This window comes from Ranitomeya imitator, chromosome 5 (assembly GCF_032444005.1).
Source record: "Ranitomeya imitator isolate aRanImi1 chromosome 5, aRanImi1.pri, whole genome shotgun sequence".
Taxonomy (NCBI): Eukaryota; Metazoa; Chordata; class Amphibia; order Anura; family Dendrobatidae; genus Ranitomeya; species Ranitomeya imitator.
This window is the reverse complement of record NC_091286.1, coordinates 190,371,155-190,388,605: the sequence shown is the minus strand read 5'-3', so window position 1 is coordinate 190,388,605 and position 17,451 is coordinate 190,371,155. Positions and strand designations below refer to the sequence as shown.

The following is a 17,451-nucleotide window of genomic DNA, read 5'->3' as shown; positions in this document are numbered from 1 at the left end:
ATTCATATGGTTTTTTTTAGTAATAATTATTTCAAACACAGCTTAAAGAGTTCATGTAAAAATTCCAAGTTATTCCTTTTCCAAATTTGCTGATCATTGCGAGTCTGACCACTGGGACCTCCAGTGATCCAGATATCTAATGGAGCACGTGGTTGCATGGTTAGCCTCAACTTAATTCACTGTCAATGGTACTGCCTGAAATAGAAGAGTACAGCACTCAGCTTTCTCTGGCATTCTCAGACAATAAATGAAGCGAAGGGTAAGCACGTGCACCTCTGCTCCAATCATGAAGGGGATTCCGAGCAGTGTTCTTGGGGTTCCAGAGCCCCAGCAGTCTAACCCCCAGCAATCAAAAGATTATCTCTCAGGTCAGGGATGGAGGAAAATGTAAAGATTTGGGGAATAATCCATTCGCACTGTGGCTCTGCTAATTGTCTATGGAGATGCTGGACATGTACGGCACTTGCCTGTATCTTGGAAGAAACTACCTTGCAAGTGCCACCCAGGAGAGGTAACTACTCAATAGATTAGTGTTGGGAAGTCCTCAGGCCCCCAACAGATCTTGTTTTCAGGATTTCCTTAGTATTGCAGAGGTGAGAAAACCTGTGGCATTTTCTGATGCCTTGATAATAATTCAGTCATCTACGCAATACTAAAGATATCCTGAAAACATGATCTGCTGGGGTCATGATGACTGGAATTTTGGAAAAACTGCTATAGAAAAAGCACATTATGAAGTGCTTCTGTTACTGTATCAGGAGCATGCTTCTGTTCTGTTACCTTAGCTGAATAGTGAGCATGCTTATGCTACTGTATAGTGAACATGGTTCTGTTACCATATCTGTATAGTGAGCATGCTTCTGTTACTGTATAGTGAACATGGTTCTGTTACCATATCTGTATAGTGAGAATGCATTTGTTACTGTATAGTGAACATGGTTCTGTTACCGTATCTGTATAGTGAGAATGCGTCTGTTGCTGTATAGTGAACATGGTTGTTACCATATCTGTATAGTGAGCATGCTTCTGTTACTGTATAGTGAACATGGTTCTGTTACAGCATCTGTATAGTGAAAATGCATTTGTTACTGTATAGTGAACATGGTTCTGTTACCGTATCTGTATAGTGAACATGGTTCTGTTACCTTAGCTGAATAGTGAGCATACTTATGCTACTGTATAGTGAACATGGTTCTGTTACCATATCTGTATAGTGAGCAAGCATGCTTCTGTTACTGTATAGTGAACATGGTTCTGTTACCATATCTGTATAGTGAGAATGCATTTGTTACTGTATAGTGAACATGGTTCTGTTACTGTATCTGTATAGTGAGAATGCATCTGTTGCTGAATAGTTACATAGTTATTAAGGTTGAAGGAAGACTATAAGTCCATCTAGTTCAACCCATAGCCTAACCTAACTTGCCCTAACATGTTGATCCAGAGGAAGGCAAAAAAAAACCCATGTGGCAAAGAGTAAGCTCCACCTTGGGGAAAAAAATTCCTTCCTGACTCCACATACGGCAATCAGACTAGTTCCCTGGATCAACGCCCTATCAAGGAATCTAGTGTATATACCCTGTAACATTATACTTTTCCAGAAATGTGTCCAGTCCCCTCTTAAATTTAAGTAATGAATCACTCATTACAACATCATACGGCAGAGAGTTCCATAGTCTCACTGCTCTTACAGTAAAGAATCCGCGTCTGTTATTATGCTTAAACCTTTTTTCCTCCAAACGCACAGAGGATGCCCCCTTGTCCCTGTTTCAGGTCTATGATTAAAAAGATCATCAGAGAGGTCTTTGTACTGTCCCCTCATATATTTATACATTAAAGGGACACTGTCACCTGAATTTGGAGGGAACAATCTTCAGCCATGGAGGCGGGGTTTTTGTGTTTTTGATTCACCCTTTCCTTACCCGCTGGCTGCATGCTGGCTCCAATATTGGATTGAAGTTCATTCTTTGTCCTCCATAGTACATGCCTGCACAAGGCAAGATTGCCTTGCGCAGGCGTGTACTATGGGGGACAGAGAATGAACGTCAATCCAATATTGCAGCCAGCATGCAGCCAGCGGGTAAGGAAAGGGTGAATCAAAAACCCAAAAACCCCGCCTCCATGGCTGAAGATTGTTCCCTGCAAATTCAGGTGACAGTGTCCCTTTAACATGAGATCACCCCTTAGTCTTCGTTTTTCCAAACTAAATAGCCCCAAGTGTAATAACCTATCTTGGTATTGCAGACCCCCCAGTCCTCTAATAACCTTGGTCGCTCTTCTTTGCACCCGCTCTAGTTCAGCTATGTCTTTCTTATACACCGGAGACCAGAACTGTGCACAGTATTCTAAGTGTGGTCGAACTAGTGACTTGTATAGAGGTAAAATTATGTTCTCCTCATGAGCATCTATGCCTCTTTTAATGCATCCCATTATTTTATTTGCCTTTGTAGCAGCTGCCTGACACTGGCCACTGAATATGAGATTGTCATCCACCCATACACCCAGGTCTTTTTCATTTACGGTTTTGCCCAGAGTTTTAGAATTAAGCACATAATTATACAGCTTATTACTTCTACCCAAGTGCATGACCTTACATTTATCCCCATTAAAGCTCAGTGAACATGGTTCTGTTACAGCATCTGTATAGTGAGAATGCATTTGTTACTGTATAGTGAACATGGTTCTGTTACCGTATCTGTATAGTGAGAATGCGTCTGTTGCTGTATAGTGAACATGGTTGTTACCATATCTGTATAGTGAGAATGCGTCTGTTGCTGTATAGTGAACATGGTTGTTACCATATCTGTATAGTGAGCATGCTTCTGTTACTGTATAGTGAACATGGTTCTGTTACTGTATCTGTATAGTGAGAATGCGTCTGTTGCTGTATAGTGAACATGGTTGTTACCATATCTGTATAGTGAGAATGCGTCTGTTGCTGTATAGTGAACATGGTTGTTACCATATCTGTATAGTGAGCATGCTTCTGTTACTGTATAGTGAACATGGTTCTGTTACCGTATCTGTATAGTGAATATGCTTCTGTTACTGTATAGTGAACATGGTTCTGTTACCGTATCTGTATAGTGAGCATGCTTCTGTTACTGTATAGTGAACATGGTTCTGTTACCGTATCTGTATAGTGAGAATGCATTTGTTACTGTATAATGAACATCAGGGGTGTCAAACTGCAATCCTCAAGGGCTGCAAACAGGTCATGTTTTCAGGATTTCCTTGTACTGCACAGGTGATAATTTAATCACCTACACACATCATGATTGCAGCACCTTGTGCAATGCTAAGGAAATCTTGAAAACACGCATGGTTTGCGTCCCTCGAGGAATGCAGTTTGATACCTCTGATGAACATGGTTCGGTTACCGTATCTGTATAGTGAGCATGCTTCTGTTACTGTATAGTGAAAATGCATTTGTCACTTTATAGTGAACATGGTTCTGTTACCGTATCTGTATAGTGAGCATGCTTCATAACATAATCTTAGACTTTAATGTTGGCATTTCCATTTATCACAAAATAGATGAGGAAGGCATTTGATCACTAAGTAAGCAAATAAGAACAGAAAAACCTACCTTTGTCCAGAGACCCACAGCATTATTTTACTGCACACTTTGTTCTTGCTTTCAAAAATGTCCTTACACGTAAACGCCAAGTGTTGCCAGTTTCCAGAATTTAATATGTTCTCTTGCGTTTCAACTTGTGCCAAGGGGGTTAATTTACATTCATCACTTGTACTTGAGCATAGTCTATAAAAATATGAATTTATTCTGTAAAAAAGTGTACCATGCACAGCTCCATCAAGTCACCATGGCAATGATCAGCCCCTCGTGATGATGTCGCGGGGGCGCCAATCGCAAAGCAAAGGGAGCCCACTCCTTTGGCCTGCCTTCTAAATGCAGCTATCGATATCGATCGCAGCGGTTACAGGGTTAAACTGCCAGGATCACCCCTGGGAGCATATCAGCTGAACACCCAGGGGCAACTGCGCACACACAACTCCTATGTCTATCGAAAAAAAACAATTTCACAATTATTTTTAAAAATTTGACCTGGTCACAACGGTGAAAAATGAACATGAACACTGATGGTAAAAACTGATTCATTGACCAAACACTGATGAAACGTGGATCCAAAATACTGATACAACTCATCTATTTTTTGAATACGTGAGAAATCATTAACATCTAAGTGAGGCCTCAATCTGAATACAATAAAAAATTCACATTCATTTTTTTAACTACTTCAACAATTTACTACTACACGTGCATATCTCCCAACTTTGAAAAATAGGAAAGATTTACACAAATTGCTGCACATGTAGCCGAGTACGGCAAGTTTTATTTGACACTAAACAACTGACCTAAACTTATCCAGTACATTATACTTGTTCACACCTAAATATTGTTCGTTCATCCACATTAGAATACCCGTTTTATGGACCACACAGTGACCGCCCCTCCACACACACACAGTATAATGTCTCCTCAATATCTGCCGCAAGTATGAAGACCCCCAAATACAGTATGATACAGTCACTGTGCACCTCACATAGTATAATGCCTATCAGAGCCACCCATAGAGCATGAAGATCCTCATATAGTGCCGCACTGTAAGATGATCCCACAGAACATTCATCACCTTCATAATATAATGCCCTTACTCTACACAAAGTATGCTGCACTCCACGCACCCAACATGCACACAGTATGAAGGCTGCACAGTTCTCCCTATGCAGTATGATGGCCACACAGTCCCACCTACCCCCAGCACATAGAATGAAGTCACCAGAGTTGGCCTCCACACAGCCATCCCACTTGTCTGTGCGTCCTGACAAATTCCTGCTCCTCTGCAGAAGGGCTAGTCTTTCCTGCAAAGTCATACCACCTGAAGAACAAGCTAAGACTTCATGTCCTATCACATTCTCAGGCCACAAGACTGGGCAGCAGTCTCTACCCAGTCAATATTGTGGAGCAAGGATATAATGGCTCTCTGCTCCACCATTACATTCAACTGTATTCGAGTCCCGAGGATATAGATACAGTTGATGACGAGACTTATCTCCCAACCATCCTGCAATTGAGTAGTTGTCCTAGTATGTAGGAAAAAAGAGATTCTTCCACTCATACTAATGTTGCTTTACATCATTTGTCTTATTCACCTTATATTACAAATGTTATGCTAGTAACTCACTACAGTGTTAAAGGAAGTAACAATTTAGTAGTGTAAGAGTGATTACCTAAAAGTAAAACAACCTGATGCCACATTGAACCAGATCTGCATCATGAGCACCTTCGAGCCCAAGGACAGAACATGCATATAACCATCTTCCAAAAGTCTGTCTGAAGTGGAATAATCTGCTCCAACGGTCTTGTCACTTCCTGAATAAAATACAAACATAAACTTTTAGAATAGTCATATCCTTAGAAAGCACTAAAACATGGTGCTTCGCGCATCTGTGGCAATTATGCTTCTGAAATTGTCCTGAAAGCCTGAATCAACACTGAAGAAATGTTTTTCTAATTTAATTTCAAACATCAGTAATGAACTTGTTAGTCTGTTATGTATCCTACATCATGACATGTTCTACATATTATAATGCACACACTAAGTTCCTATTAAGAATACAAGAATAAAACTATGTCCCAACAATAAGGAGAGGATGGTAAGTTATACTTTTGTAAAGGGAATCTGTCAGTAGGATGGTCCCTCCTAAGCCATCTATATGGGCATAAAGGTCCTAGGAAGCTGAATAAAATAACACCTTGATATCTGCGATCCAAAGTCTTATACAGAAATCCATATTTATCTTATATGTAAATGAGCTATTCAGGACTATGGGCCTCCAGAGCTTATTTTACATGATGGGGGACTATACCAGTGTGATGTGTAATGGCCGCTCTCTGCTCTCCTGATCTCACTGCAGAGCTGTGTAATAACTCTGAAAATCCACTATTCTCTGCCTTACAATTTGAGAAGTGACATATAAACGTCAAGCAGGGATATACTGATGTTTTAAACGAAATGTATGGGGAATTTCTACGTGGGATATATATGCACTTTAATCAATAATATGTGATTCATTAATCATGTTAAGTTGCATTCTTCCCCTTATTTCCTTCACTGTCTATGTATATTGCATGCTGTATTTATCTAATCTTTATATTCTTTTCACTTTTGAAAGTATTGTCCGTCTATTATTGTTTATTCAAATATTTGTATTACTTTATTATTGTATTTATATTGTATCCCATGGATATGTTTACTATGCGATGCTTTATATACAACTAGTGGCTAACTACAGAAGCATCAGTCATTTACACTCACTCTATTTGCACTAGCCACTTTATCCCCAGTTATCTCATAATTGCAATTTAGGGAATATATCACTTACTCTTTGAATTTGGAATTGCATAGTAAGGCATATGAGATGTATCCGCATCCTAATAGATTGTGCGATGACTCTTTCATGGACATGTGCGCATGCCCGTGACTCTTGCGGTCCGTAGCATCACTTTTGGGAACTGATGTGTGACGCGTGCGGGTCACGGTTGCCATGAGGATGGCTCCCTGACGGGCATGCGCCACAATCTGTATCCATATTCAGAACAGCTGTGTATATAAGACAATGCTGGCACACATACCATCATGGCCCCCTGAGTAAGCCCACGCAAAACGTGCATTGAGGCTGTCTGTCTGGTGTCTTACTAAGATCCACATGGGTAAGAATCAATATTTTACATCTTAGTTTGTTCAGTTGTCATTCCGTGGGTTCAAATTGCAGTTTTTTACTATATACTTATAGCTATAATCAGTTTGACACTTGTCATGGTATAGTAATTTTTCTGGACCTTCTAATGACATCTGTCCATATCTGCAACTTTGGATATAAATGTTATACTTTTAGGAATATGACTCCCCGATTTATATAGTATTTAGTACTGACCCCAGACCTCTTTATCCGAGTCCATGATGATTTATTTTGTTCTTTAAGTTATCATGTTTCATTGATTCCTGTTACTAAATGCTATTATATGATACTTTAATAAAATGATTTTTTGTATAATATTTAAAACAGACCTTTTTGACTACATTTTCTCAGTATTGAATTGTACTTTTTGGAGTTGTTCTGTCATTTGTGACTCTTTTTGATGTGGCTACTAGGCCCCCATTCACAACTTGTGTGACGTGCTTTGTTTTGATTTATTTTCTTCTATGGTTACAATATTGCTGCAATACAGAAGAGCTGTAAGAGCTGCAGCTGCTTAACGTGTTGGGTATGAGACAAATGTCAGTTCTACAGTACTGTTAGTTACATTGCGCCCTATGATTTAACCCTTTGACGACATGACGTATGTTTACGTCATATGTCTCGTCCCTAACTTTGATGCGGGATCTGGCGTTGAGGACGCATCTTTTTTCACACAAAACAGCTGATTTAATCAGCAGTCATGTGCCTTTAACAGCCGCGGGTGGATCGGAGCGCCACCGGGGGCTGTTAACCATTTAAATCATGTGCCAGCCAGAAGTAAGTCACAAATCCCATCAATCAGTGCCCGTCACTTGACCGGGTGGCGCCGGTGAGTGTTCATGACAGTCTGCAGAAGATCATGATTTCTGCTATACATAGAGCTGAAGCACCGCTATTATTGATGAGCAAGTGTACTCGTTGCTCGGGTTTTCCCGAGCACGCTCGGGTGATCTCCGAGTATTTGTTAGTGTTCGTAGATTAAGTTTTCATCGCCGCAGCTGAATGATTTACAGCTACTACCCAGCCTTAGTTCACGTGGGGGTTGCCTGGTTGCTAGGAAATCCTCACATGTAATCAAGCTGGCTAGTAGCTGTAAATCATTCAGCTGCGGAGATGAAAACTTAATCTCCGAACACTAACAAATACTCGGAGACCACCCGAGCGTGCTCGGGAAAACCCGAGCAACAAGTATACTCGCTCATCACTAACTGCTATGTATAGCATGGGCGATCGGATGATCGCAACTTCTAGTCTCCTAAGATAACTATTAAGCACTGTAAAAAGTTTAAAAAAAAAGTTTTTAAAAATATGAAGAAAAAAATAAGTTCAAATCACCTCCTTTTGCTCCATTGAAAATAGAAGAAAACAACAACACATATTTGGTATTGCTGCATTTAGAAGTATCCAATCTATTAAACTATAAACTAAATTAGCCAGACTGGTAAACTGCGTAATGTGAAAAAACTAGTATGGAGAGAATTACATTATTTTGTCTGACGCAACATTGAAATAAAATGCAATAAGAGGTGAATAAAACTTTGCATCTATGTCAAATTTGTATCAATAAAAACCTCACTCAGGGTGTAAAAAATAAGCCATCAATCAGCCCAAGAAATAAAAAAGCTACAGGTCTCGGAAAATGGAAACAAACGCAATAACTTTTTTTCATACACATTTCACCCGTTAAATAAAAAAAATAAACTATACATGTTTGGTATCTTCGAACTCATACTGACCTGGGGAATCATACTGCTAGGTAAGTTTTACCATATAGTGAACATGGTAATTTAAAATAGCCAAAAAACAAATTGTGGAATTGCACTTTTTTGCAATTTCACCACACTTTGAATTTTTGTTTTCTTTTCCAATACACTATATGGTAAAATCAATGCTGCCATTCAGAAATACAACTCGTCCCGCAATAAACAATCCCTCATACGGCTATATTTATAGAAATATAAAAAAGTTATGACTCTTTGAAGAAGGGGAGGAAAAAACGAAAAAGAAGAAACAGAAAATGGCCATGGCTTAAAAGGGCTAAAAGATTCCCTTAAAAAAAAACAAGTAAACTTTGTGAAAGACACCTTTCCATAAGGGCTATATATAGACAATAGGGAAATATTTAAGGGAGTTTGTCACCCCGAAAATCGTACATGAGCTGCGGCCACGGCATCAAGGGCTTATCTACAGCATTCTGTAATGCTGTAGATAAGCCCCCGATGTAACCTGAAAGATGAGAAATAAAGGTTATATTATACTCTCCCAGGGGCGATCCGGGTCCGATGGGCATCGCAGTCCGGGTCCGATGGGCATCACGGTCCGGTCCAGCGCCTCCCATCTTCATCAGATGACGTCCTCTTCTTGTCCTCTTACCACGGCTCTGGCGCAGGCGTACTTTGTCTGCCCTATTGAGGGCAGAGCAAAGTACTGCAGTGAGCAGGCACAGGGTCTCTCTGACCTTTCCCGACCCTGCGCACTGCAGTACTTTGCTCTGCCCTCAACAGGGCAGATAAAGTACGCCGGAGCCGTGGCAAGAAGACAAGAAGAGGATGTCATCGTAAGAAGATAGGAGGCGCTGGATCAGATCGCGACGCCCATCAGACCCGGACCATTCCTGGGTGAGTATAATCTAACCTTTATTTCTCATCTTTCAGGTTACATTAGGGGCTTATCTACAGCATAACAGAATGCTGTAGATAAGCCCCTGATGCCGGTGGCCGCAGCTCATGTATGATTTTGGGGGTGACAGATTCCCTTTAAAAAAGGTCCTGTATGTAGATAATGCTGTTGCATACTTGTTATGGCATCACCTGTTCTTTTGATTTTTCAGTGCTGTTGAGAAGTTGCCTCTAGTTATTGATTTTTATTTGTTTCAAAGGTAAAATTACTCAGATATTTAAGTACAAAAAAATTCAGAAATTGACTGAGGTTTTAGAACAGCAGCACATGGCATATTCAGTGGATGGTCTAAGAGTAAATCAAAACAGCAGAGGGTACAATAAATATAGAACAGCAATAGCTACACACAGGAGCAAATAAATAATAGCCTTTTATTGTTTTCACCTGACGTACAATAACAAATTGTATTGTGGTACCGTGTTAGCCCTTAAAATCAATGTGAATATTTTTCTGCCCAATGATGACAGAAGTATTCTAGGAGTGATACCTTTATTGGCTAACCAGAAAATAATATGATTGCAAGCTTTCAGAGCACAGAGGCTCCTTCTTCAGGCAAGATTACAAAAAAAAAAAACCCTAACCCTAGCCCCAACCCTAACCCTATCCCTAATCCTAATGGGAAAATGGAAATATATACATTTTTTTAATATTATTATTTTTCCCTAACTAAGGGGGTGATGAAGGGGGGTTTTATTTACTTTTATAGCGGGTTTTTGCATGATTGGCAGCTGTCACACACTAAAAGAAGCTTTTTCCATTTTTCCATACTTTGGTCCACAGAGTCATGTGAGGTCTTGCTTTTTGCGGGACAAGTTGACGATTTTATTGGCACCATTTTTGGGCATGTGACATTTTTTGATCGCTTTTTATTCTGATTTTTGTGAGGCAGAATGACCAAAAGCCAGCTATTCAAGATTTTCTTTTTTTTTTTTTTTTTTTTTTGGGGGGGGGGGGTGGCCTTTATACCGTTCCACGTTTCGTAAAATTGATAAAGCAGTTTTATTCTTCAGGTCAGTACAATTACAGCGATACCTAATTTATATCTATTTTTATGTTTTGGCGCTTTTATACTATAATACTATTTTATATAAAAAATAATTATTTTTGCATTGTTTTATTCTGAGGACTATAATGTTTTTGTTTTTTCTTTGATGACGCTGTATCACGGCTCGTTTTTTTGTGGGACAAGATGACGTGTTCATTGGTACCATGGTTATTTATATCTGTATTTTTGATCGCGTGTTATTCCACTTTTTGTTTGGCGTAATGATAATGAAGCATTGTTTTTTGCCTCGTTTTTTTTTTTTCTTTTACCGCGTTCATTGAAGGGGTAACTAGTGGGACAATTTTATAGGTGGGGTTGTTACGCACGCGGCGATACTAAATATGTGTACTTTTATTGCTTTTTTTAATTATTTAGATAAAGAAATGTATTTATAGGAACAATATTTTTTTTGTTTATTTAGGAATTCTTTTTTTTACCCATCTGAATATTTTTTTTTACACTATAACATTGCCCCAGGGGGGCATAATGTTATAGGGTCAGATCGCTGATTTGACACTTTGCACAGCACTGTCTCAGATCAGCGATCTGACATGCAGGGCTGCAGGCTGCAGGCTGAGCAGGCGCTGGTAAGCCACCTCCTTGCAGGACCCGGATGTAGCCCCGCGGCCATTTTGGATCCGGGGCCTGCAGGGAGAAGGAGGTAGGAGACCCTCGAAGCAACGCGATCACATCACGTTGCTCCGAGGGTCTCAGGGAAGCACGCAGGGAGCCCCCTCCATGAGCGATGCTTCCGTATACCGCCAGAACACCTTGATCATGTTTGATCGCAATGTTTCGGGGGTTAATGTGCCAGGGGCGGTCCGTGACCGCTTCTGGCACATAGTGCCGGAAGTCAGCTGCGATAGTCAGTTGGCGGCTGATCGCATATGACGTACTATCCCGTCTGTGGTCATACGGGCCAACACCACCTCGACGAGATAGTACGTCATATGTCAGAAAGGGGTTAATTAAAAAAGTGCCTGGTCTTTAATAGGTCATTTTTTCTAATATAAATTTGGGTTTCAAGCAAAATATATACCTGTACTTTGGGCTTGAAAAGGAAACCTCTTTTTTCTCTTTGTTTGCTTCCGTCTGATCAGCCTTTCTGAGTCTTGACTGCACTCCAGTTTCAACCACAGCGTAAGACTAAATCCATCCGACATATGTGGCCAACAATTCTGACCAACCAAAGGTAAATGGATAGGTGCGATATGCCAGGGACAGGCCACCTGATCACAATGAAGATCTTTATTTTGCCATGTTTTTGTTCTTCGGCAGAATGCTGGTAATTTTCCAGGGGTAAAGCCAGAAGATTTGTGCGCAACACAGTTTGCTCCTAACAAGTTCTGCTGCAGAGGAAAAGTCACGTGTTTCAGGGGTATCATGCCAGTGTTGGCTTCAGTAATCTTGAGGACTCCTTCTAATAGGATTTCCTAAAACAATAAAAGAACATACATTTGGGAGTAAAATAAGGCACTTATAAAATTCACATTACTAAGATATCACAATACATTACACTCACAGAAATGTAAACTGCTAAGTGCTATATTGGTTTAACTATCCCAATTTACATGGTAATAACATTCTCTAAGGCAAAGCCATCAATATTTTATATTAAATTCATGGTATACTCACATTCGGCAAAGAATTTTCCAAGAAACAATGCAACAGGAGGGCAAGCTCTTCTGAATTTATACTATGGCCCATTAATGTAACCAAAATGTTGATCAATACTTCATGACATTCTGAAAGGAAGGAACATGTTTATTAAACAGCGCTTGACAAGGCTTTTCCCCACTCTGTAGCAATACTGTAAACGTACAATTCAGCTCACGCTACGTATTATACGTGTAAGCTCTGCTATCAATCCTATAAAGCATCAGCGCAGCGTCACACTGACAGCTAAAGACAGCATTACATTCACCTCTGGGGTAAAGTGAACATCATCCCCCCATATACCCCGAAATTAACTAATAGATGAAGTATACAGAGCACAGAAATATAGAGACTATATAGAATACAGGTGAGCCGCTACACTGTATCCTGTCTCTGAGCAGCCATCATCATGAACCAGGTTTCAGGCCACCACCATGGAGAGAAACAGTCTAGTGCTGAGCAAGTATAGAATTCCATAAAAGCTCTTGGATTCTACTCTCTCAGAAAAACCTAAAGCATGAAACCCGAACAGGAGCGGACAACCAGATAGTGCATGTTCCCGGCAGCACTTTGTATCACCAAGCATCTACAAGGTGAAAAATGCAATTATCCTGTTGGTGATGTGATATGAACACTAAATAACCAGACTATAAAATGTTTGAATCATATTGAACCAACTCCACCCTCGAATTCATAACAGAATACTAGCCAAAAAAGCAACACATAAAAAGACACATAAAAAGACACACACACAATGAGGGAAGGGAGGGAAGACACAAGAGTCCGATGGAACATAAAACCTAACTGTTATTTTGAGCCTAAAAATAGTCCCAGGCGGCCTAGACAACTTAAAATCTGTCCATTCTCGCATTTATCAAGGCCGTCATATATTCCATCCTACGGAAGTCAGCTATTCTATTTAATACATTTTGGTAAGAGGGAGGAGAGCCCTGTTTCTATTGAAGAGCAATCAAACACCTAGCTTTAGTTCATATATGCAATAATAACCTAGGAAAGTTTTTCCCCATCCCTCTATGAGAAACATTTAGTAGGTAGATATCAGGATCCAGCCCAACCTCCACATAGGAAGCCTTACATATTAAGACTTTCATCTCTTTCCAGAATCTAGTCAACCCCAGGCAGGACCAGAAGATATGATATTGGAAACCCACCGCTGAACTACAACGCCAGTATAAATTCGGGAGTTGTTGATTCTCTGTGGAGGAACACCAGAGTAGGATAACAAAACATCAATATTTTATACGGATTCTCCTTATAGAGGGTGCAGATAGAAGATTTTGCCACTTACCTGGCCAAATATTACAATTCTGACCAGTGTCATTCTATGTGGTGGTAACTAAGGAATGCTTCAAATGATCCTATTGATTCTGAGACTGTTATTTCATGACATATTGTACTTCATGATAGTGGTAAAATTTGTCCAATATAAATTGCGTTTGCAAAAAAAAAAAAAAGGAAATTTGGCGAAAATTTGGAAAATTTTCAAACTTTTAATTTTTATGCCCTTAAGTCATAGAGTTATGTCACACAAAATAGTTAATAAATAGCAATTCCAAATGTCTATGTTATATCAGCACAATTTTTGAAACATAATTTTTTTAGTCAGGAAGTTAGAAGAGTTACAAGTTGACCAGCGATTTCTCATTTTTCAAACAAAATTTACAAAACTATTTTTTTTTTAGGGACCACATCACTTTTGAAGTGACTTTGAGGGGCTTATATTTCAGAAAATACCCAAAAGTGACACCATTCTAAAAAAGCACCCCTCATAGCCGTCAAAAACCATATTCAAGAAGTTTATTAACCCTTCCGGTGCTTCACAGGAATTATGAATGTGGAAGGAAAAAATGAACATTTAACTTTTTTTCACAAAAAATTAACTGTAGCTCCAAATTTGCTAGTTTTACAAGGGTAACAGTAGAAAATGGACCCTAAAATGTGTTGTGCAATTTCTCCTGAGTATGCCGATACCCCATATATGGGGGATATCTACTGTTTAGTCTCACGACAGATCTCGGAAGGGAAGTGGCACCGCTTTACTTTTTGAACACAAAAATGACTGGAATCAAGATCGGACGTCATGTCGTATTTGGAGACCCCTGATGTGCCTAAACAGTGAAAAAAATACACAAGTGACACCATTTTGGAAACTACATCCCTCAAGGACTTTATCCATGGTCTTAGTGAGCATTTTGACCCCACAGGTACTACACAGAATTTGATGTTGTTTTAGCCACAAATTTGTAATTTTCATAATGGATAATAGGAGAAAATGGATTTCATAATTTGTTGCGCAATTTGTCCCAAATGCAACTATGCCCCATATGTGGTTAAAAACTTTTGCTTGGGCACATGGCAGGGCTGGGAAAGGAAAAAGCGCCATTGAGGAAAAAGCGCAATTTGCCTGGGATGGATTGTGAATGCCATGTTGCATTTGAAGAGCCCCTGACATTTGAAAACAGCAGAAAATCTCCATAAGTGACCCCATTTTGGAAACTAGACCCCTCATGGACATTGAGACGTGGAAATATGAGATTTTAGTGGTAAAAATGTAATTTTTGTATTTGCTGCAAATTTGTCAGATACACAAGGGTTAATAGGTGAAACTGGACACCAAAATGTATTGCGCAATTTTTGCTGAACGCGGTGCTGCCCTATATGTTGTCAGAAATTACCGTTTGGCGACACGTCAAGGCTGAGAAGGAAGGAGCGCTATTTGGCTTTTGGAGCACATATTTGCTAGAATAGTTTGTGGGCAACATTTTCGGAGCCCCGAAGGTGCCAGAAAAGCAGAAAACATCATTGTAGAAACTGCACATCTCAATGAATTCATCTAAGGTTGAAATTACTATTTTATAAAATCCACGCCAGGCTTTTATTTCTGGAGAATTACAAATCTGCCAGTCTAGCACAGATATTGTAGTGGCCCAATACATTGTGCCCAGCTTGTGCTTCTGGCGATATTCACCCGTAAATTAAGTGCCTTCTATCCACTATCATAATGCCAGACATGTGGTCGCTTACTGTAGTTTAGACAGAAGGCATTTGGATTTGGGAGCGCAGAATTCACTGGATTTTATTTGAGGGGGCGGGAGCCATGTCACTTTTTCAGAGTCTAAGTTCTAGCAGTAACGTTTTAACCTCCTATAAATTTCCATTGACAGATGACAAAGCTGAGTGGGGGCTGGTTTTGTGCAGCATAAATTAGGATTTTTATTGGTAACATTTTGGGAAACATAATATTTTTAGATTACTTCCATAATAAGGCTGGATTACATGCTTGTGTTCTACGCTGAGGCTGAGGACTTACGTTGGAGCTTCAGTGTAAATCCCACAAAAAGGTCATTCAGACGAAACCCCCAACGGGACCACCCACCACAATGAGGCAGATGGAGATACTTTGTACTTCGTTTGGCGTCCGGTAAGGTGGTCTCCATTGTTTTAGGCATGCACAAATCTGTGGTCACCCATACTTGTGCACTAAAAAAAGCCTAAAATGATGGGACACCGCCAGAACACAGACCAGTCCAAAGTGACTCCATCTGCTGCATAACTGAGTGGTTCCATCTGGGGTTTTGTCTGAATCGCGGTTTTGTGTATTTACATGTACACCCCGACGTAAGCAGAGGGTGGTTATAAATGGTATAGTCTCTAACTGGGTCGCTGTGACCAGTGGGGTACCGCAGGGGTCAGTATTGGGACCTGTTCTCTTCAACATATTCATTAATGATAGAAGGTTTACACAGTAAAATATCGATATTTGCAGATGATACAAAACTATGTAAAGCAGTTAATACAAGAGAAGATAGTATTCTGCTGCAGATGGATCTGGATAAGTTGGAAACTTGGGCTGAAAGGTGGCAGATGAGGTTTAACAATGATAAATGTAAGGTTATACACATGGGAAGAAGGAATCAATATCACCATTACACACTGAACGGGAAACCACTGGGTAAATCTGACAGGGAGAAGGACTTGGGGATCCTAGTTAATGATAAACTTACCTGGAGCAGCCAGTGCCAGGCAGCAGCTGCCAAGGCAAACAGGATCATGGGGTGCATTAAAAGAGGTCTGGATACACATGATGAGAGCATTATACTGCCTCTGTACAAATCCCTAGTTAGACCGCACATGGAGTACTGTGTCCAGTTTTGGGCACCGGTGCTCAGGAAGGATATAATGGAACTAGAGAGAGTACAAAGGAGGGCAACAAAATTAATAAAGGGGATGGGAGAACTACAATACCCAGATAGATTAGCGAAATTAGGATTATTTAGTCTAGAAAAAAGACGACTGAGGGGCGATCTAATAACCATGTATAAGTATATAAGGGGACAATACAAATATCTCGCTGAGGATCTGTTTATACCAAGGAAGGTGACGGGCACAAGGGGGCATTCTTTGCGTCTGGAGGAGAGAAGGTTTTTCCACCAACATAGAAGAGGATTCTTTACTGTTAGGGCAGTGAGAATCTGGAATTGCTTGCCTGAGGAGGTGGTGATGGCGAACTCAGTCGAGGGGTTCAAGAGAGGCCTGGATGTCTTCCTGGAGCAGAACAATATTGTATCATACAATTAGGTTCTGTAGAAGGACGTAGATCTGGGGATTTATTATGATGGAATATAGGCTGAACTGGATGGACAAATGTCTTTTTTTCGGCCTTACTAACTATGTTACTATGTTACTATGTAAGCGCTTAGCAGAGAGTGCAGAATAAATGTGAGCCATGCCACATTCCGATTTTTGGGAGGTAGACTGAACAAATAGACAGAAGTACAAGAATAGTTCTTATTTTTGTGCGGTTCACTGTGCAGTATAAATGATAAAGCGGCTTTATTCTTTGGGTTGGGGCGATTACAGAAATATCAAACTTACCGTATATACTCGAGTATAAGCCGAGATTTTCAGCCCATTTTTTGGGCTGAAAGTCCCCCTCTCGGCTTATACTCAATTCATACCTGGGGGTCGGCAGGGGAGGGGGAGCGGGGGCTGTCTAATTATACTAACCTTCTCCTGGCACGGTCCCTGCACGTCCCTGCTTCCCGGCCCCAGCTTCTTCCTGTACTGAGCGGTCACATAGCACAGCAGCCTTGCAGCGCTGGAGTCCTGGGTTCAAACCCCACTAAGGACAACATCTGCAAAGAGTTTGTATGCTCTCTCCGTGTTTGCGTGAGTTTCCTCCGGGTACTCCGGTTTCCCCCCACATTCCAAAGACATACTGATAGGGAATTTAGATTGTGAGCCCCGTCGGGGAAGCAATGATAATGTGTGCAAACTGTAAATCG

At 40.4% G+C, this 17,451-nt stretch overlaps 1 protein-coding gene across 2 annotated transcripts in view; it reads right to left on the bottom strand.

The window, feature by feature from the left end:
* LYST (lysosomal trafficking regulator) overlaps positions 1–17,451 on the bottom strand; it is a 604,516-nt gene that overhangs the window by 382,380 nt on the left and 204,685 nt on the right. For both annotated transcript variants that reach the window (XM_069769439.1, XM_069769441.1), the window contains exons 10-13: positions 12,125–12,234; positions 11,529–11,922; positions 5,254–5,395; positions 3,590–3,763 (exon numbers count right to left, since the gene is read on the bottom strand). In XM_069769439.1, coding sequence (XP_069625540.1) covers positions 3,590–3,763; positions 5,254–5,395; positions 11,529–11,922; positions 12,125–12,234 — 820 coding nt within the window. The remainder of the gene's footprint in view (positions 1–3,589; positions 3,764–5,253; positions 5,396–11,528; positions 11,923–12,124; positions 12,235–17,451) is intronic.